The sequence below is a fragment of the Numida meleagris genome, chromosome 4 (assembly GCF_002078875.1).
Source record: "Numida meleagris isolate 19003 breed g44 Domestic line chromosome 4, NumMel1.0, whole genome shotgun sequence".
Classification (NCBI taxonomy): Eukaryota; Metazoa; Chordata; class Aves; order Galliformes; family Numididae; genus Numida; species Numida meleagris.
In genome coordinates, this window is record NC_034412.1 from 85,927,253 (window position 1) to 85,953,758 (window position 26,506).

Here is a 26,506-nt window from a genome sequence, read left to right on the forward strand (position 1 = left end):
CTTGACAATCACATTCTTTCCCCAGCACTCCGTTTGCCCGTGCACAGGGCTGCACTCATTCTTAGCAGATATATCATCTTTTGGAGACTTGCAGGAATCTTAGCAATTGCTTTTAATTTAGAAGCAGCAGAAACTACTTCTATCCTTTACACTCTGTAAAGCTCCCAGGGAAGCATACCACCAAGGATTTCCTTTAATATCACCTTACTTAGGACAAAGAAATTAAAGAGAAGAACACAAAAGAGGTCAGAAGCCCTCTAAAGGAAGCACATGTGCTTACATGATTTCCCAGAAGAATGGCAGCGACTGCAGGTATGAATCCACTGAAGAAAACTTACCACAAGCCAGGCTGAATCCACACACTTTAATACACTGTTTTATAAGTTGGTACTCTCTCTTCCACGTTGTTCTATTTTACACAATTCAAGGGGATATGCAAGTAAAGAGTAGTGCGCAGTTCACAAATGAAGGAGTGAATTTATTCTATTTTTATGCAAAAACTCCAGAGTATTAGCACCAGACCTGGCGTATGTTCAATGCCTCACTTGATGAATGTCATCTCTGATCTCCTGCGGCCCCCAGAGAATTTATGTCAGGTCAATAAGGCTTCAGATTTACATACACCTTTTATTTCCTGTTTAATATATTTATAAACTGTAACCCAAATGCCTTACAGTGAATTCAAAAGAGTTGAAGAATATAAATAAAGATGAAACTACATAGATAATCCAAGGAATAAGTACAAAGGAAAAGTCCTCAGGCAGAACATTCAAAAAAGAGATAGAACATCATAACAAAGAGTGTTCCTAAGTGTTAACATCAATTATCTCTTATGAGACAGCAGCTGTTTAGGACATAGGAGGAGGATAAGAATCACCTTCCCTTTCTTCTGCAGTACAGACCTGACATTCAAGATCCCCCACAGCTCATCTTTATAGTCAGTGAGCTGAAGGGTCAGCTCTAGAATGTGGATGTTGCCTAGTGCCTGTTTTAGATCTACACTGTTGTGCGATGAACCCTGTCCTGTAGACTAAGTGCTGATTTCTCTTCATGACTGTCAGAGGTCTCAGGAGATTAACCCAGATTTACACTTGGTGGCAAGGAATCCCACTTTCTAGATTGCAAATTAAGCAGAATTCAAGCTTAGTTCCTAAGCAGATGACAACAATCTTCCTGCCTCCAAAACAGACGTTGAACATCTGCTGCTGTGAAGGTTCTCAGCATTGGCTGAGTTGTCCTAAAATGAGAGATGTCTTCTGAGAGATGAGAACAGCTCTGTGCACTCCAAAGTTCCAAGCACAGCCATAAACTATCAGTGCCCTTCAGCTACTGCCAACTCCTAGATTTATTTTAAAGCCCCCTCAACAGAAGGGACTGTCTGCAGCCAGATGGAAACTAAGATGTGGCTGCTGAGAGACGGAGTCCTCAGCCTACAGATGGGAAAGCAGAGAGGTGGCACCCAGCAGATGGTGGGGGCAAGGCAGGGCAGCAGAAGATGGCCACATTCTCCCTTTCTAGCTGTGGCTTTCTCTAAGAGCAAGAAAGAATCACTCATAAGTTTCAGCCTTAGACCCACACTACAAAAAATCACAACGTGCCCTAGGAGCTTCCCACTTAAAGAAGGCTTTGCCAGCCAGGAAGATGCTAAGATGCCACACCATTCAAAGCTTCTCACTCTTGTCTAAAAGTAAGTAGTGCAAGCCCAACCCTACTGAACTTCAAGGAATCCTTTGCCAAAATTCCCCTTTACTCTGCTCCATGTTCTCACATTGTGACAGAACAGGTAACACCTTAATTTCTGATTGACTGTTGATTAAATGTTTTTAGTACACCACCAAAGAATCAAACAAACAAAAATAAAACCACATCTCTCTCCATCCTTGATCCTTTGACCTCATTGCCTGAGAAGCCACAGTAACAGCTGGTCTGGGTCACCAGATTGAAACAGAGCTGCCGTAGCATGCCATGAACATGACCCATCATCTGTAAAAATACCCGCAAGCTTTTTACTAGTGTTCAAAAGACCTTCAGCAGGGCTGCAAGTCAGGCTAGTTTCCAATACAGGAACAAAAGTTCAACATTTTATGCATGTAAAAACAAGACAAAAAACTGTTAAGAATATTTTATACAAGCATTGATCTTTTCTCTGCAGAAAGTAACTTATCCCTATTATTTATACTACTTTCATTTATACCAATCCCCCACATTTATACATACGTACAGATACAAATTTACATAAATATTTAATCTATATTTATGTGTAAAGGAACACATTGTCCTATGGTTCATCATTATCCTGACTGGTAAGATCCGGGACACAGTCTGGGGAAAGACAACGTTCTCTTTATTCACAAGAAAAAGCTGCTGCAAGAATGATAGACTTAAGTCAGAGCTACCAGCTGGCTGGCCTGCTAAGAATACAATTGCACAAATAGATCTTGGAGTTTTTTGGTTTAATCAGGCCCTGTGAGAAAGGTCAGTTCTGAAAAAACCTTCCATGCATTAACTGGCTTTAATAAGCAGCTTTAATATTCATCAGCTTAAGGGCTAAATGAAAGGGTTGTTTCTAAGAAGATATTAGATAGCATTCTTACACATCAGAGTTGCCAACCAAAAATATAATCATGATTTATTAAGGAATGCAGAAAATATAATAATTGGCTACTCGTTTTTATTCTGACTCATAACAATGCAAGTCCTGAGCATGAGACTCATCTGAGCCTCAGATTTGATCACCAGATCTCGTATATTCATAAAGATTTTTACAATATGAGATAAGCAGTAGATAGGAAGTGATAGGCTTCCAGAAGAACCCCTCTCCCTTTTCTCAAAATGATTAATCTCCATGAGAACGTAGAGCTAATGCTGGCATCATTTACATTGAACATACTAAGTTTTGCTCCCTTTTTTGCCTCAGTTACATCATCATTTCCTTTTCTAAGTTTCTTTCATGTAACCTTTAAAATATACTATGTGTGCACTATTTCAGGTTACTTCTTCCATGTATTGCATGGGTATTCTATTTCTAAATAATACTTCTATTAAAACAAGAGAGAAAAGAGAAAACTTTGCTGCTAAAATAAGATATTTTGACTTTAGTACTGAGGAGTTCAAGCATGGAAAAAAGAACAAGGCAAAGATTGCCCAAAAGTGTTAACAAGCATTAGTTTGACATGAACTGTTGATCCTAGCAAACAGCTTTGTCATGTTTCTAACAAGTTCTTTGTAACTGAAAGAGTCTCTGTGGGAAAAAGGCTCTGAGAGTGTGGGTTAGTTGTATGTATCCTGATGTCCAGTTTCCCTCTAGGTGTGCTGATAAACCCATCAAACTCAGATAATGCCATTTGACTCGAGCAGCCTTGGATACCAAACAATAGATAATTAACACAAATCAATTGTTCAGATGTGTTCTTTAAGCACACAGTTACCAACCCTCAATTTAAAAAAAACCCCAAGTAATTTACAGAATAAGAGGAAATATTAATCATTCTGTATGAGTCACTCAACAAGTTCAGACTCCCAAAGGGCTTCAGCTTGGCAGGACACCAGTATACAAACCATCTGGCTTGCCACTGTATGTCTTGGAGCTGGTTTCTATTAATGACAGTGTTTAAAGAATTTGAAAGACCTTATTGCTGATTTAAACCATCATCTAATCTTGTACATCAATTAGCACAAAATTATTTGGCATCATATGACTATCATTTCTCATTTGCCTATTCAGTGTTGAGATGGAGTAGGACAGAAATTTCAAAAAGAAAGCCTTTAGATGATTCATCTTTCCTAGGGCTGTTATAGGTAACACCGCAAATGAATGCTGCTAAATTATTAGCATTCCTCCACTGTAGTATCTAAAATCTTGCAGTTTTACTTAGCAGAAGTAAAAAGAAACTGAAATTGATAGAAAAATTATAACTGTGATATCTGCACATATATTTTTTTTGGTTGCAGGAAGAATGTATTTCTTAAAGAATTAAAAAAAAAAAAACAAAGGGCTACAAGATTTTAATTAAAATCTATGACTTGCAAAGCAAAGCTATGAAGTGCCAGAAAATAATCTATTATCCTGAGGAATTTCTTGAGTCCACTACATATTACGCAGCTCCTTGTTGGTAACATGTCTGCAAGTGTCTGTTCCTGCAACTACAACTGTGTGTGTCTGCAGACCTTGTTCAGGAAATGATTAAGGAAAAATGGGGCCAAATAACCTACTTAGCTGTAACATGAAGCATAGTAGTTAAACCATAGTTATCTTTGATAGGAAGAGACTGGACTGAGAAAGGCTTAATTTCATGGTATGATACTGTGGTGTTGATGATAACAGGTTATCTTACCATCATACAATATTATTATTAATACCCTTATTATTAACACGCTTCATGGATTATGATCTGACCTCTAGCTGACCTGAGCTACCAGTCCATGTAATTTACTGTCAGCAAGATGAAGCTCCAAAAAAGTTTTCATTAAGTGCTGATTCTTAAAGCATCATTTTATCAATATGAGAGTTATTGTGCCAATAATGTGTTTTTCTACATCAAAATAACTTGGCCTTAAACAAGACAGCTTGTGGCAGGACATCAGATTTATCTTCAGAACTGCTGACCAGCATTAGAAAGAATAGGAAGACAGATGAGAGCAGAATTCCAGATGTTGGATACTCATAGGTGTCTCTGCTTAGACAGTGCTTTAAAACATTGCTTCCAGAGGCTATTTCCCTTGACATATGGTGTGTATTTTCTAAAGAGGTTTTGGATGAAGACCAATTCAGTTATTGCTGTAAGCAATTGCACCACTACATTACTGAGCAAATGAAGATGGGTTTCCCACCATAAGGAGTAATGTGTGCATTAATATTTCTTCAACACCAGTCATTTTGTTTCTGGCTTTTCAGGAGCAGCATCAAACAATGCAATAATGCACTATGAACCAATTAGGGTTAATCAATGAAGGCAAAGAAAAAGCACAGAATAGTGTCACAAATTAATGTGTGTTAAAAATGCCCTTTCCTAATAAAAGTGATTAAAAATAAAGATAGCTAGGAGATTTGAATAATTGAGGCTTTCCAAAAATATCAACCTTGGTTGTTGGTAGGACCGCAACATAAATGGCACTTAAGTGTTTAGGGGAATTTACAATCATGCTCTGTTAAATTTTCCAGACTCAAGTGGTGTTGGGTCACACATACCTCCTTCCTGCTCCCTCCCATTACTCTAGAATCCATCAAAAGTTCACACAGACCAGACCGCATCTATTTCTGAGTCAGGCTCACAAGGAAGTTCTGCCACAGCTGTGCTAGAGCAGCTGGCCTGGCACTGCCTTCACTTTTGTTTACTGCAGGTATAGGGGTATCCAGTCCAGGAACTCTGATGTTATGGTACTCATGATGCCCAAGCAGTCATCTAAAGAAGCAAGTCCAGTAAAACTGCTGAAGTTAAACTGCAATTTGACTAAAGGGCTTAAAAGTAACAATTGAAGGATGGTGTTTTATGGATATTACCACCTACAGGAGCACATAGAGAGTATCCTGTTGTAAGTCAGCTTATAAAAAGAAAAAAAGAAAAAAATCCCAAGATATTAAAGAAGTACTAACAGCAAAACTACAGTCACATTTATATAAAGGGGGAATTTAGGAAGTCCATGCCACAATATCTCCTTAAGTTCCTGTCACTCAAGCCAGATATTTTTTAAGAATTTGCCACTGCACTCTGAAGAAATAGGCTATATATAAAAGCAAAAGTGATTTAATGGATTGTTTCACAGTTTCAGTTAAAGGAAAAGCAAATTATAGACAAGAGGTAAAGCAAAAATTGAGCAGCAGCCTGGCTGTTGAAAATTCTGCTGGTTTCAGTTATCTAAAGTGTTCTAAGAAATCATGATCATAAAAACTATTACAGCACTTTCTCATGTAAATTTTCCAGACACCTCAAACATGCTAACTAGTAAAATATTTATGATTTTAAAAATTAGATGTACTTTTTACACATACAAAGTATTATGACAATGGGAATACCACATCTCTAAGATGCTTTACCTGAGGTTTTCTTTCCCATGCAGCTGATTTCTCCCCACAGGATTTCGACCTTTATTACTTGCTGACAACATGTCTGACAAAGAGCTTTTTGCTGCGGTAGCTGAGGTTGAGCCATCTGTTTTTTCTCTAGAGAGCCATGCATTATTTGTAATGACATCTTTCTGCTTAATTCCCTGGGGAATAGCACTTGCATGCTGATTTCCTATTTGACCCCCAAATACATCATCCCATTTGGACAAGCAGTCCCTCCCCTGCATGGACCAGTCACGCTCCGAAAACTCCAGTGTGTCCTTCATCTCTGGGAGTGGAGGCCAATGTGTTTCCTCATGAGTCATGGACAGGTTGGGGTCAGCCTTTGAGTTTGTATTGGAGGAGACAAATGAAGGCATCTGAAGAGGAACAAAGACAAGAAAACATAACCTTGGATGTCCTAGTGTATTTCTGTACTGTATGGAGGCATGTCACTCTGGACATTGTGGTTGATTTCAGTAGTAGCTTCCCATTTAATTCTACAATAGGCCTGTGTCATGCTCTCCTTGTGATTTAATTAAAGCACGCATCGTGTAAATATATTAAAAAAATAATTCCAGGAATTATCAAAGATCAGGATCATCAAAGAGCTGCTTGCATTCTGCTCTCCCTAATTATTTTCCTCTACAACAACGTTTTCATCAATCCCTTTTGTAAATGACTGTGATAAAGAAGACCACTGGGAAATCAGTTTGAACTGTCACATACAGCCCCTGGATTAAATGAGTTCTATATGTTACCAGAATTCTGAATCAACATTTTTTTTGTATAATAAACTTCTTAACTAAAAAGAAACATTTGTGTCTTACATGACTTTTTTTTAACTTAATAGTTGAAAACAGAAACTGTATATTGCTTGTTTTATTTCTTTTATTTTAATCCGAGCTAACAAGGAAAATTCAATAGAGCAATATTCATAACTCCTCCAGCTAACTGGCTCCAGTAATTGCATACTCAAATTTTGTTTATGTATAATTATTGAGAGGTTATATTGTCTTAGAGAGGGCGAAATCTCTTGCGTGTTTAGTTTAGCAGCAGTCTGTCACAAATGCAATTGCAATTGATCAACTTTGTTCTTAACAGGATTCCTGCAGTTAATGGAAATTACTATAAGAGCTTCAGGGCATAGGAATAATTGGATCACTAAAAAAACAAAATGGAGGGAAAAAAAGGTGGGACAGAATCAACATGATAATTCCTTTCTTTTTAAACATCCCACAACTTTCAAAGATAACCTTAGCAGAGAGTATACCATGATGTAAACATTTTTAAATCATTTTTACATATTTCAAGCCTTTCTTAGGCAATGAGAAAGAAAATGCATAATGAACAACATTAAGAATTTGTTATCCTCAGCTTGTTTAAAATAACAATAAAATATGCATCTCTGGAAGAGACCATTCAAATATTTATAGGACCTGTAAAATGACTGTCAAGAACAATAGATTTCACTAAAATAAAAACGATGAAAAAAATTTTACTGACCTGGCAATTTTTGTGATGGTTTTGTCTTAGTTCCCGATGCAAGGCTATGATCCTCTCTGGACTTGTTAATTTTACAGGAGAACTGGTGTACATATTTGGAGTGATGTGAGAACTGTGGATGCCATCAGCTTCTTGCAGAGAGTTTGCAGGTATTGACCCTGACATTCCACTCACTCTGACAAAAGCCTCATGATCCTCTGACTGTCCACTGGCCTCTGAAATGTCTGTGGAAGAAGGCAGCATCTGCAAGATAAAATGTCATCTTTAGAAACTCAGGCTAGATGAAGCTTTCCAGCCCTGTTTATTTTGGGTAAGTGGAAGCTGTTTGGATTAATTCATTGTAATAAACATTCACAGAAATCAAATGTAAAGTAATGATATTTATCAAAGCAAGAAAAAAAGATAATATACCAATTACTTTAACTGTGAGACATTCTTATATCTTTCTAAATTGGAATATTGCATTCCTCAACTCTTCCCCTAGAAGTAAAAATTCCAAATTTGCATCTGGGTATTTAGAGAAACTAGAACAAAAAATAGAAAAAATCCACTAATTTCAAAGATTGCATAATTTATCCTCTTGAAGAATTTAAAAATTTATAGCATGTTTCTTTCACACAAATTCTCTTTCTCAGCAACAAATCCAGCTTTGTCTACCCAAGAATGCTCATAGAAGTTATGTTTAATTTTAAAAGTTCAGTTGCACAAACTCTTCTGCAGATCCTCTTATTCCAAATTTGAATTAATTTAATTGATCTTATTGTACAACAAAATTGACTTTGACACCACATAATACTTTTAGATTACATTTCCTGAACACCCTCCTCACTGAACTGACGTCACATTATGAGAGAAATGTGGCTTGATTAATGATGCACCTTTTCATAACTGTTGCCAACAGGAAGAGATGATTTCACTGAAAATAAATGACTATCACAAAGAAGTAGCATTTTGTCTTATATACAAATATATTAATGCAACAAGATTAATGATACATTCTTTTCCTTGCAGTTGTAAAGAAAATGAATTTATGATTGCTAACAATATTTTCAGCTGTTAGGTTTTTGTTTTTTTGAATTACTTCCAAAATCAGTGCATCTGATTTCAAGTTATCACCTCTTTAATTCTCTTCAAAAACTCCAGAAATGCACATACTATAAATGTCCCAAATCAGGAATTGTTATTTAAGATAAAACACATTTTACTCAAAAAAATGTATTGCTTTTTCTCTCCACATTTTTAATAAGTATTAACTACATCACCTGATGTAGTAGGCGTGTCACGGATCTCGGTCTGTAACGCAGGAAGGCCCTTCCCCATATGCTTGTTATTGGTTCACCTACATACTTGAACCTGTGTCGTAGACACAGGGGGCTGTGCTTCTTTGTTTTTATAACAAAGGGCACAACAACTCCGTGTATGGCCTTTCGGAAGTGACAGGTCAGAAGCGGGATATTCAATATGATTGGCCAGGAGCCCTGAGTGAGCTTCTGGAACAGTCTAGTAAAAAGATAAGAAATACTATATAGTTCTGTAGCTTTTACCAATAAACGCCATTTTGCTGCATATTATATTGATGCTGTGTGTGGTATTTGGCCAGGACCGGGTTTTGGTTCTTTACGTGCAAGAATAATACTAAAAGGGTCGCCGGAGTTCGGTAACAATCACCTGTGTCCATTAAAAAAAAAACAAAACACCAAGGAGTTCTGAGTTGTTATAACGGTGTAAAATTGTTTTGAAGTGATCCCCCAAATGTGACTATCATTGATCGGCAATATAAAAATAAAATATATTAAAAAAATTATAAAATAAAATGCTATGTCGGTGTAAGGGAGAACATACAGTGTGTGAATTGCTGCCATTGCTAAGGAAAGAAGTTTCACCATCTTCCAGAAGCAAGAACCATGGAGCTTTATGTGTAATATGCAACTTGCAAGAAGTTCAAGGGCAGCTCCAATACCAGGGTCAGAGCACACAGATGCCAGTGGTGCTGTACTGTCCTACAGCCTTGGAGGTGACCCTAAATCTTCACAGAATACAAGCTAGTCTGACCTGAGAAAGCTCATCTTTCTTGTCCCCTGCTTACAAAACAATGCTTTTGGCTCTTAGGCTCCCTAGACTATGTGTCTTGTGTTTCCTAAGTACACCAGTGCACTGGTAACCAGTCCATGGGGTCAGGAGTATGAATTGTGCCTGTCCATCTGTAGATCTGATGTGCTGCAGGACAGATCCTTCCACAGGACACACCACATAAGAGAGTGTGAATGACAAAATTAAGTGATGGACACTGACTTTGATCCCACTGCACCTTACATTCTTGTCTCCTCACCATAAGAGGAGGGAACCAACACTGAATTCCGGCCACAGATCCCATTAAAGCACCAAATGCAATTTGTTTTCCCAGCTGAGATGCCAGCAACTCCATAATAGCAGCCACCTTTTACTTCAGGCTGAGCAGCAGGCAAGGGAACAGGACAACAGCATCAAGGAATTGAAGGACTACTCACATGGACCAACTTTGGGCACACAATTTAGATTGCTGCTCCTCCCTAGAGGACTTCCTTTCTCTCTATGCTGATTATACAGATAGTCTGTGATCTGGATAGTGTTTATTTAGGTAGCATGAACACCCAATCATACCCCAGCACCTATGCCATAGATCAGTTGGAAAGCAAAAGCTATATATTTGGATTTTCTCCTGTAAACACTGAAGGCAAAGGCATCTCCAGGAGTCTTTGGTTTCTAACCAAAGTTATGAAGGCAGTGACTTTCACCAGCACTCACAAAAAGTGCCGTCTGGCTGAAAGTAGTGGAGGGGTTACAAAAGGCAGCCCTGACATGTTCTGAGGCATGAAGAGATTGGATCTAAAATTATTTGATGAGAATTTCCTCACTACAGGAAGCACAGTTAGAGGCATCCCTAGTGATAGATGAGACTCAGCAGGAGCAGCACAAGCTCTGGAGTCCAATGACCCGTGCAAAGGCAAATCACTGTCCTCCTCAGTAGGCAGGATTGCTGCTAAAGCTACCAGGAAAAACACAACCGTATCAAAGCTGTGACACTCATACATTCCATCACTAGAAAAAATAATATTTTTGAAGCCTTTTCTTCTATTTCCCTCAAATATTCAACTCACAAACTCTTTTGAGTTCCAGGATTACTGAATTCTGCCTCAGCCAATGTAGCAAGAATCAGCAGAAATGTGGGTTATGAGTTAATGCAAACCCTGATGAGTGGAACCGCTACCACACTGACAAAGTGCCCACAGAAAGGTCTGTATATGAAAGCTGGTACAATTCTCTCAAAAAGGCTCATCTTTAGCATTTCATAAGGCCTTGTGAAACACTAAAAACTACATTTTCTCTAACACTGTGGATGTAGCCAAGCATTATATTTATGAACACAAAAATTCCTGCTTTTTGTCTCAATGTCTACGTGCAAATTTCTTTGATTAGCTAATTATCACACTTAACATTTCCACTGTATTAATTCTATTTTACTTTGATAATTTTATGCCTTCCCTTAATGCTTCTATAAATTATCCCAGCTAGGAAAAAATGAAAGTATTGTGACATTCCCCCCAAACTCTGCAGAGTGCAAATTTACAATTCAAGTTCTTGAAAGGATCACTTTTAAAACAAACAAAAAATACTACCCTTCCTCACATTACAAACATAAAAAGATACTAGTGTCATCGATAGAATAAAGTTTGAGTTACTCTGGGTAATTTCAACTGAACATTTTACCTTAATAGAAGTTCTAGAATTAGTTTCAAGGTTAGTTTATTTATTTTAATCATGGCTATTATTCTACATGTATTTACTGTTCTACTCTATTACGGCAAAATTCACTGCTAAAATGTCTCTACTATGCATGCTGTCAGAAAACAGATCTAAATCTTTGTCAGCCAGACCCAATTTTACTTTAAAATGGTGCTAACCTTGAGTATGTACCAACTCTCTACAAACAGCTATTTACATTATTGAACAGCTTTTATCAGTTATTTCACTGGAAAGGACAGGCTGCCCTTAATAGTTTTAAATCCATATTTCATATCCTTCATTATTTTTAAATATTTTTGAGGGTAAAAAGTAACATCACTTTGCAATGGATTCCACCCTTCTTTAACAAAATGACTAAATAACAATCATCATCTTGGTTCTTCCATCTGCTTGGAATTCCAATCAACTCAGGTCACATTTTCTGTAATATCAGAAAAGGAAGCCACTTCCTGTGAAAAATTTGCCTGAAAAGGTTGTTTGGTCTTGATCAGCTTGGTCCCCAAAAGACTGAAACCCCAGAGTCCTCCACTTTAGGGGCAGGACTCGGCTCGCCACAGCATATCTCTTTCTGACCCTTGTTAAAACAGAGAGAAAGCCACTTCTTAGATTCTTCTCATCACATCTAAGCAGATAAAATGGGCAGGTAACTCTTTGTCAGTACCTCTTCCTCTTCACTAACTATGGAAAGAAGCAGAGTAACTACCACAGATGTAACTGTCTGAAGTACAGGCATCAAATGTGAATTGTATCTCACTCTCGGTGTCAGAAAACCTGATCTCAACACTAATGCACAAACTGTTTTACGGAGAGCAGAAGAGAAAATTATTGTAGGCCTGTTTCCTTCAAATATGATTCACAGGAAAGCAGTAAGTGCCTTCTTGCAAGGAAATGTACAGAGAAAAAAAAAATATATATATAAATATAAATAAAAAGCACTGTCCTGCTGAAAAGTACCTCTGAAGAAATCCCCTGATACAAAGGATGATTAGGCTACACTGATTTGCACATTTATTTCTATTCTGTAAAACGCATAATTCACCGCACTGGACACATTCTCTGCCTGGAGCTTTCCATTCATGAGGTTTAAGATGACTGCATGAAAAGCAATAAAAAGTACTACCATTTATCCTTACATTCTTTGCACAAATTCCCTTTTGGATCTGAGAAAAAGGGGCAAATAGCCACAATGGCTTTAGATGCACTATGGAAAGAATATATAAAATACATCATCAAGTCAAAGGCTTCCTGTGCAAGAGAAACTGAAGTGATTGAGTACAGCAGCATTATCCATTACGACCATTAGTCATCTAAGTGGAGGCTGTTGACATAAAACCAGGACTGGCTGGCTCAGACATTTGTGGGAAATAACTGAACACGCTCCTGTTTCTCCACGCACACCCTAAAAGAGAGAGAAAATGACTGAAAATACTGCACAGCTGCACAGTCTGGGGTGAGCTCATGTGAAGGGCAAGTCAAGCTCTCTTGCTCCTCTGTGTGGTTCTCATGTATGAGGCTGTAAAACGGGTTAAGTCTGTTTCTTAAACCACAAGTAGGCACAAATTCAGAAAAAAAGTGGAGACTCCTATTTCACATTTCCTATTAGTTATCTGAAGCATCTTCTCTTCTTTTCCGCTGTTACCAATCCAAGCATGTCAGCTATTGTAAACCCCAGTCCTAGTCTTTTTTGTTACCTGTCCAGTAAGTACAAATATCTATTATCAGCTGATGAAAGCTGCGCTAAGTGCTTTCTACTGAGAAGAGCAGAGAAACAATAACTGTTAATAATGTCCATTAATTAATCCTTCCTCAGAAATAAAAGAAAGATGACAAGTCCATTCCAATTGAAAAAAATCAACATTTAAAAGATCATGAAAGTGACATGACAAAAGGATTAAAATGGAGAATGGCCATATACTTTGTCTGACGTTGGGCTCATGAACACCACCATGGCACTGTGCTGCGTGCCACGTGCACCTTCTAGAGGCTGCCCTTGTCCCTGGCATGTGTCATCTCTTTAGAGACACACTTCCAATTTTCCAAACACAAAATACAAAATTTTAATTATTTCTGTCTTCCGAATTTATTATCACTCTATGACAAAAGGCTCCAGAGATTTCTCAATTTAGGTATTTTAAAACGAGAGTATATCTCAAAGTCTAGAAATCAATGAAGTTTACTCCTTTGTGTCTCCTAAAATTTTGGACTAGATTGTTATTCCTATGGCTTCCCAAGAAGCCATATATTTTTTCAAAATTGAGAGCTAGGCATGATGAAGCTTTTTTTCAGAACCCTGCACACAAACTTTGCTTTCACTACGCTTACACATATGTTTTCTCTCCATGAAAATGAATTTAAATAAAAACTTCAGTATAATTACATGTGTTTATTATGATAAATAAACTAAAACTAATTACATTAAATTACTAAATTAAATTAAATTACAAATTAAAGGGTTTAATGGTCACATTTTATAGTGAGAAAGTCATTCAAAGTCTAGTTCTCTTTACAACAACTTGAAAAGTGCATTAAAAGAAGGAAAACTGACTTCCTTTTCTAAATAGATTACATATTTTTTTTTAACAGATTACTTAAACATATACTGTGGGACAAAAATAAGGGATACTATATGATTCAAGAAAAATTTAGTTCTCACTCAAAAATATTTGACTCTAACACTGGACTGTGAAAATAATCAAGGATGACAAAATTCAGAATGAGTGCTGTTCTGCTGAACCAAACTCATCTGAAATTTCCAGTTAGTGCAAATCAGTAAAATGAAGTCATTGGGACAACAGTGATTTACAGTGACTGAGAACACAGTCTCTAATTCTGAAGGTGAAGTACATATCTAAAGATGATTGGTTTTGCATGACACTCCCTTAGTGTTTTAGTATTAGAGATAGGTATTTGAATAAAAATACTCCTGGAAAACAGAATAGAATGCCCAACCATATGCAGTACCCTGAATAAGAAAAGGACTAAATACACTTTTTTCTTTAGTCATGAGTAACTCGTTGATGCCCATATGTCCTCTGCTGAAGCTAGACCATCCTCACACACAGCTAGGAGAGATTGATCCTATCTTCATGTATTTACACAGTTGGTTATAAAAAAAAAAAAAAAATTATAGAAGAAATTTTTTCTGAGAACTAGTACATAATTTTTTACTGAACTATGCAAGACCAGGCACTGAATTGAATGTAGAGTCCTTCAAAGGGCTTTGGGATCAGCCCTTCATGCAGCCTTGCAAACTTTCAGTTGAAATTCATCGTTAAGCTAAAGCAAGCAAGTCTGCTGCCAATATGTAACAGATTTCTGTTTGTCACTGGATCCAGAAATGAATAAAGCCCAGTGCAAATCTTTATTTCAAGAAGGAAAAAAAAAATGCATCCAGCAATTTTTTTCTGGAAGCATTCAAGTGTGAGGAAAGATTTAGACGTTAAAATCTCAGGGGAGGGATGAGAATGAACTTTCAAAGGAGCTTTATGTCAGTAAAAGCTGGGAATCTTAGATGTGAATATCAGTGAGAATAAGAGTTGAAATGAAAAATATAACTCTTAAAGATGAAAGGTCAGTTCAGTATAATACATGTCTGCAGAAGTCAGCACAGAATTTTGAGTATGAAACATTCCCTTCTCTTTGTGATTGCAACTACTTATATATACATTAAACTTGTAGCAGTGTCAGTTGGATATCTTCTCACTAAAACGTTTTCCATAGGAAAACTTATTCATGAAAACTTTTTTTTTTTTTTCATGGGAACACACAAGGGAGGTCTTCCTCTCTTACATAGGGAATTACTTTCCACAGCCAGCTGAAACATCTGGACCCAGAATGGTCAGAAGCTCAGCATCACTTTGCTCAGCAAGAGTGAGGCTGTCATTTGCCAGATTCAGAATCCAGGTGTGAATCCACATGTCCCCAAGTCCTGGTGAGACCTCTGTCCACTACAGCGCTGGATACCATGTGAAGGCATTTGTGTTCCACTTGGTGAATAGCTAAATGTCTGTTGAAGCAAGCAATTGAATTTGGAGCTCCTATATTCCAGATAAACTCATTAACTATCCAGATAAAGATTCAGTCTAAGACTATACTGTTAAGAGCTGTTTAGTTTTGTGATAATTAGACATTCAGGGAGACAGAGTAAATGTGCCTTACTATATGCTCATTCATCACAGCAATGTTTGAGAAAACATCTGACAGCAGTGAAGTATTGTCTGCATTTCTGACAGATGAGTTATTAACTCAGGTCACACAAAACATTCATTCTCAGTATGAGCTTAGGTAAGGCAGTGTTGGGATGTGACTTGAAACATTTGCGGGAAACTTAGCTATATACAAAATCTAGTCCCATCCAGATTGCTTTTTTTTTCCTTTTCAATTTCTTCAGAAATCTGAGATGATGCATCACGCAGGAAGAAAGCGCAAAAATCCTATTACAAGTCATATTGTATCAGACATGCTGCATTATCCACTAGGTCAGATATTTCATCAAAGTATTAGCTAAGAGTTTTTTGTATGGAGCACAGACATACCTGGTGATAAGCTCTAGAATATTTAAACCATGACCGAAATTGCAATAAAGTACTCCGGTCTGCTGCTGGGTCTGAAGCAATTTTTATATTAAGTGCCCGGAGATATTTTACAACAATTCACTGAGTCTCACTAAACTCTTCAAAGAAAATCGCCAACAATACAGCAACTGAAACCAGAGGATCCTGCTAGGACATGCAAACACTTACCTCTTGATCACATGTTGTAAAACCAGCTGTGTACTCTGCCAGGGTAATGTCATTCACCAAGCTTTTCACCTCTTCATCGAATACAGAGTTGTTAAACCCTTGACGGTGAAACTCATCATGCATCCTGGTAATGAAGCTGTTCCTTTCCTGGCATTTTCTGGTCAGGCAAGCCAACTTAGCCTATGCAGCATGAACACATACACAGTGATCTCACTCCCTGTTCAGATTGCAAGATTATATTTTGTGTCTGTTCCACATATTTTGACCCAAAGCTGTACACTGCAGTCCTATACTTCCAGGCCTTTCGGGTGCTTCTGCACCTGCAACAGCAATATGTAACTCACAGATAAGCTGGAGAGAGGCATTCACTTTTCCATCTGTGAAAACCCACTTTTGCAAGCTACAATGTCAGCCAACTCTCACCTAAAGCGCAGAAGCAAACAGCTAAGTCAGGCGGAACTGCAGAAAGCAGGCACACACAGAGAACAGCTACAATATGCTGAAAACTAGAGCAAGCCTGTAAACACAGGGATATCCCTTTGCATCAGCCTGCATCAGCCTTCAAGAACATATATTACCTTTAAAGGAGCTAGCGTCAACATTACTTCAGACTTTCTCTTCTGGAGTTCTTTTGTCTGAAAGGTTGAAAAACATACCGTATTAATATATTCAATAGTCACTTAAAAATATTTCAGTAGTATTTTGATATTTGTTTTAGACTCGACTTCTGAAGCATACACTTCACATAGTTGTGTGACCTTGTATTACAAACTCCCTGCAGTAATGTACGGAGTTGTTTGTACATTGATAAGCCCTAGCATTGCTGTTGGACTCATGTATTACCAAGAGCTTATGGCTGCTTTTAAATGGAACCCTATATCACTGAGGTTATTTCATCAAAGCAGCATCACATTAAAGACTTGATATCATTCATTATGCATTCATACTCCCATTTGATCTGTGAATCTTCCAAAATACTCTTTTGGGGAAAGGTTTTCCCCTTTCTTATTTATGTTGTGTTGTAGAATGCAAGAAACAGAGGGAGATTTCCAGTACATTCATACCATGGCAGGCTTTCAAAAGTAAACATCAACAATTTTCTACTCTGTAATAATAAGACTAAAGGAACTAGGGCTGTTTGGTCTGGGGAAGAGGAGGCTGAGGGAGACGTTATTGCTCTCTTCAAATACCTGAAAGGTGATTGCAGTGAGAGCAGGGTTGGTCTCTTCTCGCTGGTGACAGGTGACAGGACAAGGGGAAATGGCCTCAAGTTGCTCCAGGGGAGGTTTAGGTTGGATATCAGGAAAAACTTCTTTACAGAAAGGGTTGTTAAGCACTGGAACAGGCTCCCCAGGGAGGCGGTTGAGTCAACATACCTGAATGTGTTTAAAAACCATTTGGATGTGGTGCTCAGGGACATGATTTAGTGGTGGGTCGTTAGAGTTAGAGTAGTATGGTTAGGTTGTGGATGGACTTGATGATCTTGAAGGTCTTTTCCAACCTGAGCAATTCTATGATTCTATGATGGATACATTTCCCCTACTACAAGGTGAGGCAGATGACCTGAGCTGTACTTCATGATAAAAATGTTTACTATCTATGAGAAATCTGCTTTCTGATAATACAGAAAATGTATAATATTCTGCCAGGTAAAATCTTATTCTATTATATACAGATAAAATATTATTTAGCAATAAAGTACAGATTCCTTTGGATTCATGTTGTTTGATTATGTGTATTTCTATAAAGTCTGAAGTAAATATATGATGTACATAAAAAAAAAAGAAAGAAAAATATTCCCTTTATAAGAACTCAGTTATGCTGAAAGAGGTCACCCAGTATTCAGCCAGTAAATTATGGACTTATGAAAGAACACAGTGGATAGGACAGAGAGACGCCCTTACATTACACTAGCACTGAGGGAACAAAGGAAAAGCTGGCAGCGGTTCTCCTCACTGTTAACACTAAATTCTTGATGAAGCATGGAACAAAACACTTTGCTGATGCAACGGAATAATTAGGAGCTGCCCACTTATGTGGATAGCACGTCTCATCCTTTACTCACCTACCATCTGATACACACCATCCATCAATACAGACAGCAGACACTATAAAATAAATTCATTTTACCAGCTCTATTCTGTTAAGAAGCAGCCTAATCAACTCCTGAGAGAGGCCACTAGTTCTTCATGCAGTGCTCTTTAGAGTAAATCACAGCACATGACAAGGAGGTGGATTTACTGTGGAGGAAGAAATTCACACTCTGCAGGAAGAAGAAAATTCTTTGTCTCCTGTATTTCAGAGAAAAGACAGAGGAGAAGCACATTCTACGTGTTCTCCGCCGGGCACAACTGAGAAAATGCTGTTTACTAGTTGTTTCACAGCACAATGGACAAGTCCAATTTGGCTCACATTGTAACAATCAATCTTTAAAAAAAAAATAAAAAAAAATGGTTCCAAAGAAATAGAAGATGAAAGCTAAGAAAAAAAACCTTAACAGGAATTTGTTCATTCCTCAGAGATCAGCTAAGAGATCAGCAATTGTAGTCATGCTGACAGCAGTTTGAATTTAAGGCAACAGCTCTGCAAGTGTTAATGAGTGCACCTGCTCTGGTTGACCTGCTGCAATACAATGTGCAGATCTAAAAACTGTTAATGTAAGTAGACCTGCATGTACATGGTGGCTCTCACCAGAATAATCATGTGAATTTAAAAAAAAACTACATCACACACACAATTGAATCTCTTAATATGTAACCCAAACCGCTGGATCAAAGAAAAGCTACAAAATTCTAGTGCAACAAGAGAGCTGGGAATGTTAAACATTCTGACAGTGTAAGCCAAGGAAGTGGCTCTGTAAGAAAACTCAGCACCGCTTTTCTTGTATTATGATATGGGGATTACAGAAGAGACTGGTGGCAAATTTTTATTATAGTGAGACTATCATCTTTCCATAATGTTGACCACCCAGGCAGTTTACATCTTTTCCTATTTCTCTAAAGTCAGGGGTAATTTTACACGCCTGTAAACCATTTAATTATCTCCAGACCCATTCCCAGGAAAAAAAGAAAAAACAAGAAAAGAAAAATTATTTTGGTTCTTTTTTTGGGGAAGAAAGAAGTAGAATCTGAAGTCTGAGCTCACATCAGTCCACTCCTTCAAGCACACAGACAACAGTTTCTACCTTTTCACATAGTTGAGCCTGAAGGAGTTCCATTTCATTTTGCAAGTCGTGAAACTGATTTTGTAATGCAGTCTGGTCCCTGAGCTGGGCTTTCAAGGTCAGTACTTGCTGCTGTAATCTCTTATTGGATATTTTATTTTCCTCCACTTCCTGGGCATCTTTCACGGTGTACACGGGCTAAAGAGCAAATACACAGAATTTCAGATTTGATGTAGAAAATAAAATAGTCTCAATCATGTTTTAGAGCAATGTACCTACCTTTTACCTCATTTTTTTTTTAAGCTAATACAAAATGTATGATTTCAAATCTTTATAAACATAGGAGCACTAATATCTTGCAACAATCTTAAAATTGTTTATGAGCAAGGAATTCTTGATTCCCTCTGAAAATAGGTATAGGACTGGAATTTCAAAGTTCCTTCAAGGTAAGTATTGTGTTATAATCATTTCATACATAGGGAAACTGGGGCACAGGCAGATTAAGTGACTAACCTAAGGTCACACAGTTAGTGAGGACAGAATTCAAAAGTCCCCAGTCTCCTGCTCTAACTGCTATATAATACACCCCTTGGTTTTCACATGTGTTTATCTCTGAGAGTAAATTGCAAGCCTTCAGTTAACTTTTTATTTTGAAAGATAATTAATAAAACTAATATGATTTTGAGTATAAATTACAAAAGAGTATTTAAAAATAAACTATTCATTGCATTCAAATGTAATGATAAGCAAGCGGAAGGAAGAACTTCTGAATGTAATTCCTCCTCCCCCACTCTTCATTTTTTTTTCAATTTCATGCACTTAGATTGAATGGATTAGTGAGTGCTTTAGATTTGTGGTCAGTATCATAAGGTCAGCTCTAGAAGTCATACCATCAGATTAAACATATAGTCTGAGAACGAGGAAGATCCAAGAGTGAAGAAAGTCTTGTGAAAATTGTTTGTGCTATTGTGAATTTATATTTTAAAAATATTGAGTTGATACACAGAGCTGTTAAGGTTTTCCTGTAATGCTATATTTGTGAAAGTCTAAAGAGATCGAGCATTTCTGAGATTATGCTAAAAAATCCTAGTCAGATCTGTAAAAAGACCATAAACTTTCTTAACAAACACTCAGGAAGATGGTTTGATTTTCATGGATATTAACACCAAAACAGCTGAAAGAGAGGCTTATGTTCAGCTACTGTGCACAGCAGCACACTGTAATTCTCCTTGGCTTAGTGACCACCTTTCCAACTTGGACACCTTTGGTGACTAGAAGATACTAAACGTATCATTTCATAGAAAACAGAAAACTGAAGTGAATAATCATGTCATTCTAGCTGCAATTCATTATTGCAACACAGGCAAAACCACAAATATGATATTTTCATACTCTTCCTAATCAAGTAAGTTTTCTATGTGTAGCATTCTAGTCATCCGTGCTTGCTATGTATCAAATTTCTTGGCTCCCTCTTGTGTTAAAAGAACAATAGTGTCTGTTGGACAGTCAAGGTTGACTAGATTGTTTTTTTTCTCATCTTCTTTCCTCCACAAAAAAGCATGTTAAATCAGAAATGGTAACACTCCCTGACTTAAGATGCTCAATGGAAAAAGAAGTAGGAAAAAATGCTTGAAGTTTAAAGGCAGACAAAGGTTACCTCCTTCCTTCATCATTTTGCTGGTACACTAGCCGTTTTCTCTATTTTCAAAGCACAAATGAGCACACAAAAATTATTTAAGGTTATAATGTCCCAGTTTACAGTAACTGCTGTTCAAGCCCCAAAATGGTGACGAACCCAGAAACTGAGAAATAATTGAAGGATGACCAAGCCCCAAACTTAACTTATTTAGCGTGCATTTTGTCCAAAAATCTTATATTCATTATCAAAGCTACAAGTAATATTCTGCTCTCTTCCTGCTCACCCATATAATTCTCCCAACTCCTACTACAGTAGTGTGGTTCAGAAAGACATCAGAGCATCCTAGAAATTTTACCCAAATAATCTTATGTTAAATTATGCTTTCCCTGTTAGTAACACCAGTGAAACAAGAAGTCCTAGAAGTAACTTTGAGGTATATTACCTATTCCAAAGGTACAGAAAAGCTTAGACCATATCTTATGGATTTCACACAAACAGATTTACATGTATTAAAAAGTTTATTTTAAAAGAAAGTGAAAAAAGTTTCAGTCTTTCTTAAAATGTGTCTAATTTCTATCTGTATTGATATTTGCCTAATTTAACATTAAGATCTACATCCCTTGGTTAAGATATAATGGACTTAAGTCATACAGATAATTAGTTGATGATTAGTTGATAGTGTAATTGATGATAAACTCATCTCTCTGATGTACATACACTGCAACTTTGACCCTAGGATGAGATATGTGTTTAAAAAATTGATATTAATCCTACAAGAAAGATTTAAATTAGACAAAGAAGTAAGCGCCAAATCAAAGAACATTGCAAACATCTTCAACTGTGGGTGATCTCATTAAGCAATCTGAAAATCCATGAGTCAGAGAATCATCCTGGCTAGATAGAGCTCTCCTAAAAAAATAGAAGTGTCTAAAATGCCCACACAGAACCCGAACTTTGGAGTATCCTGTAAGAGAGATGGTCTGCCTTGCGTAATATCTCCTCACTTTCAAGTTTACATCTGCATTGGCTCTATACTTGCATCAAATCTATTGCCAATAAAAATAATAGATGTCTCAACACCAAAAACATCCTGTTCAAAGGAATATGGCTTTTCTCCATTCCATTTACATACATACCATTAATCTGCAGCGCTGCTTTCCAAGAGTTTTGTCTCCAGCTTCTTGTTTAAGACGGTCTAATTCTGAGAGAACCTGTGTCAAATGAGTCTTGATTTCTTCATATCTTGTTTCAGCAAAGCCAAGTTCCCTGTACCATTTCTGAGCCTAATAGTAAGATTAAAAAGCAAAATTACTGAGTGTAGTTAGTATCAGTGATACTGATTCTCAATATTGGCTTACAAACATGGACTTGAACAAAATTTCCAAGTTTTGCATCACTGTAAATTAATTTAAATCAATGGAATTTTACCATACACTATCATCCTAGAACAAGAAATTGGTAAGAATCTTAAATCGAGTTCTACAGAAATATATCCAACTAGAGTTATGAGGAAATTAGATTTTTAAGTTGATTTCTAAATTTGAAGTTACCTTGGTACTCTGAATGAAACTTAAAATAAAACAGTCTGAAAGCCATCTGAGCAAAAAGGAGAGTAAGATTTTATCAATTAGTGGTTAAAAAAAAAAAAAAAAACACCTCAAAAATGTCAAAAATGAAAAATGTAGTGGAGGAAAAAAAAGCTTGTACATTTACCTTTGCATTACATCTGAGATTCATTTTCCCTACTTACACACATTAACTGTCATTTTGAAACAAACAAACACATTCAATAATTGACAGCAAGATCCTTTCCTCATTATTTCTTTTCCTTCTGAAATCAAAGGTTTCACATCCTTTTAAGTTAACAAAATAAGTTGTTGTAACACACAAAAGGATTAGAAGGGCCCAAATTAATTAGACTTTTTAAAAATAAATAAAAATCAAATGATATATTTGCACATAAACTCCAAGGTCTGGAGTCTGTCCCTAACAAGCCATCACTCATCCCAATCCACCCCTGCACTGCAGTTGCCTCGTTTGAAATCAGGGAGGTTTTACACAGTGGTTGTGAAAGGATGGCCATTTCACACATCCACCATGTGTAATCATACTGCTCCTTTACATACTCAGTGTAACATTTGTTACTGTTGATGTTTTTCCAGACAGTTTGTGTGATGCTTGTTACTGTGTGAAACAGCCCCATAAATACAAGCTTGCCATGAAGAAATACATTCCATTGAGATAAGCAGGATGTGGAGATTGTTCAATAAAAATAGGAATCTTAAAGCTAATGTGTTAGGAAAGGCACAACACAGAAAGCTTAGCTTCCCTTGTTGGTATTAAAACCACAGATTTGCTGTACACAGGCACAGAACTAGCTCTTCGTTCAAACAAGAGCTTCCATAAAGATGGTTATTATTACATAGATGCCAAGAGGCAGTGCACAAGCTTTGCACTATCACTTGGTATAGCAAAACCACTTGTCAGTGTCAGATTTTATGTCACTTTTCCTCTTCAAAAATTACTCTGAATTCAGGTTTGCCATCATTCTCAGTGCTTCTTACTCTTCATTTCTAATGAGTGGGAGGGAAGCCAGAGCTAGCTACAGCAGATATTTTGTTTTGTGTGTTGTTATTAAGCCCTCAGTTTCTGTCGAAGTGTGCTGAAGGAATGCAGCTTCCCTTGAAATTCTGGCCAAAACCAAATAACTATGCAATTCATCACTTAGCTGAAAGATCTTAGTTCTGCAGATCAGAGAGTTTAGTAAAAACATTAAGCACTGGCATAAAAAGCAGCCATGTAAGAAAACAAAGAAGAAAACAAATTTGCTCCTCAGATTTGCATCAGAGAGGAGGTTACCTCTTTTTTTGATTTTTCTAATTCCTTTTGCTGTATTTTTAATTCATCTTTTGTCCTTTCCACTTGCTCTTTCATTGCACTGTAGCTTTCAGACCTGCAGCCCTGGATACACAACAGAAAGACATGACCCTTCCCACTCATACTCAAGGGTTCACATTTTTTAGTGAAAAATATACAGCTTCCTTTTATCTGAATTACAACAAACATTTGCATACAATCAGAATATTAGAGATAAATCTTTCCCTGTTGATTATTCTCAACTGAAGTAATAATTCCGCATTTACAAGAACATTGTAATCACCATAGAATTTCACAGCAATGTAAGATTCATGATTGCAGAAGAAAAATACAGATGAGAAAATGAATATAATTAAAGATCTTGTCTTTAAGTATACATGTCACTTAAATCAGAATAGTTAAAAAAAACCACCCTATCAGAATAAAAGTTAGTAAATGAACATGTTTGTATTTCCTTCTTTCTTTAGAAGATCCTGCTTGATAACATTCATTACTTTTAATATTTACCTCTTTGCTGTGGAAATAGTTGGAAGGGTCTCTTCCATCTTCTTCAGTCTGAGTTACACTGCATGCTGTTTCAACTTCTTTTGGCTTAAGACCATGCTGTTGAGTTTTATTTTCTACTTTTAGTTTTACTACCTTTTCCTTTGTTTCCCAATTTTTTTCTTCTCTCAGATCTTCGTAGGTGAAACCCAACAAATACAACAGCTCTTTCAATTTGTTATTTTCTAAAATAAAGTCTGCATTTGCTTTCTGAAACTCATCAAGTCGTTCTGCATTTTCTTTTTTAACTTGGTCTATAGCTCTTTTCAGGATACATTTTTCCTCCTGTAAATCAGAAATAGTTTGATAATAGTTGGTTTTGCACTCCTGAAGTTCTGAGACCAAGGTCCGGTATTTATCTTGTTCACATTTTATTTCTGCCAAATTTCCCAATAAATTTTCTTTTTCACTTTCTAAAATAGATATTCTTTTTAAATTTCCCTCTCTCTCTTGCATTAATTCATTATATTTTTCTATATAGTTTTCCTTGTCTTGTAATAATCTAGCTATTTCTTTGAAGCATCTACTTCTTTTTTCTTTCAGGTCAGAAAGCAATTGGAAATATTTAATTTTCTTTCCATCCTGAGGTAAAACACTCTTGGGAAGTTTATTTGATTCAATTGTTAATGAGTCTTTCCCTAAATTCCTAGTTTTCTCTTCAACGTAAGAGAGATTCTTAGAGATGGTTGCAGCAAAAATTGTTCCTGGGCTCTTGGTATTTCCTTCTGTCATGTTATAACATTTACCAACAACTTCACTCTCATTAAGTAAATTTTGAAAAGAAACAATGTTATCTTCATCAACTTCTAAAGCGTATTGAAAATATGCATTCATGTCCTCTTCCAGCGCGCACATCTTCTGAACACATCTTTCATTCTCCTCTTGTAATATACAGACCTTTTTAAAGTAATTTTCATTCTCTTGCATCAGTAGAAATATCCTCTGTGAACACATCGCCACTAATTTTTCCAATGCGTATGTTTTCATATCATGCTTATGAACCGCTGCCAGTGGTGACAGGTAACAGAAATACTCAGAAAAATTGTTCTCTGGCAGGAACAGTTTGGTTAAACACATTGAGCTCTTCTGCATAGGAGACAATATGTTTAGTGGATAACTCTCTTCCTCTGACCAAAAACATTTCTGAGGGCATGCATATTGCATGTTTTCAGCAGCAATTTCCTGACATGAAAAATCCTTCTCTTTTGATTCATATAGTTTCAGGCACTGGACTTTTTTTTCTTCCAGCCCAATATTTCTTGAAGGGTTTATTTGGTGAGTTGGCTTCTGAGGTTTCTTCCCTTCCTGTCCCATTTTCACCCTGTCTCCAGCTTTGCACACCCTCATCACATCAGAGATGCAGACTTCCGAGAGGCTTCCGAGTTTCTCCACTTGTTCAGGATTCCCTCTGAAATGCATCTGTGAGTCTTTCAACTCAACAGATATTTTGTGGACACCTTGTGGGCTACCTCGTTTGTCTTTGGCTTCAATTCCTTGCTTCTCAGGTTTTATCAAATCACTTTTATTTAAAACTTTAGAATTTTCCTCAAAAACACAAGTAACCTGTTGTACTTGGGCTTTCTCACTCTGTATTTCTTCTCCTTTAACTCTTGATCTAAAGATATTTTGGTGGTATCTTCTATCATGAACACTTCTATCCAAACTTTTATTTTTACTTACGCTTCTTGGTAGAATTAGTTTCTTTTGCTGATGTTTTTCCACTCTGTGTTTTTCAAGAGAAGATGCAATATTTTCAATCACAGAGCAAGGCATTTTTCCACAAAGAGCTTTAGGAGCTTTATCAGAAAAACCTTCTGTAACAATACACAGGCCATCCGAGCCAAGAGTGGTATTTACCCCACTGAAATCCAAGCTCCTCATTTTCTTCACCGTTGTGACCGCTTCTACCTTGTAGCTTTTGGGTTTTAACAAGATAATTTTGGGTTTGTTCCTCATCAAATCTTCAACCACAGAAACAGGGAATATTTTTGCTGGTGGATTTATAGCTTGTTCTTTCAAGGAAGAAAGGTATTCTTCATCTTTGTTTCCTTCGCTTGTTTCACCATTAGTTAACTTCTCAGAGCTAGGTGGAAGCAGTCTTGATGTAGCATAGCTTGGCGTACATCTAAATGAAGTGAAACTGTCTTCTGGAGCACCTGTACTTTTTGTTCCTAGGGTGACCTGGTAATTGCAAAAGAGAAATGTTTCAA

The 26,506-nt window shown here is 36.9% G+C and overlaps 1 protein-coding gene across 1 annotated transcript in view; it reads right to left on the reverse strand.

Annotated features, from left to right (window-relative positions):
• The window catches only part of C4H4orf50 (chromosome 4 C4orf50 homolog), a 33,716-nt gene continuing 11,286 nt past the window's right edge, over window positions 4,077-26,506 (reverse strand). Inside the window, exons 7-14 of the mRNA XM_021395515.1 lie at window positions 24,261-26,477; window positions 23,736-23,837; window positions 22,013-22,159; window positions 19,259-19,435; window positions 16,653-16,709; window positions 16,075-16,254; window positions 7,550-7,792; window positions 4,077-6,423 (exon numbers count right to left, since the gene is read on the reverse strand). Of these exons, the coding sequence (XP_021251190.1) occupies window positions 6,031-6,423; window positions 7,550-7,792; window positions 16,075-16,254; window positions 16,653-16,709; window positions 19,259-19,435; window positions 22,013-22,159; window positions 23,736-23,837; window positions 24,261-26,477 (3,516 nt within the window). The 3' untranslated portion in view covers window positions 4,077-6,030. The remainder of the gene's footprint in view (window positions 6,424-7,549; window positions 7,793-16,074; window positions 16,255-16,652; window positions 16,710-19,258; window positions 19,436-22,012; window positions 22,160-23,735; window positions 23,838-24,260; window positions 26,478-26,506) is intronic.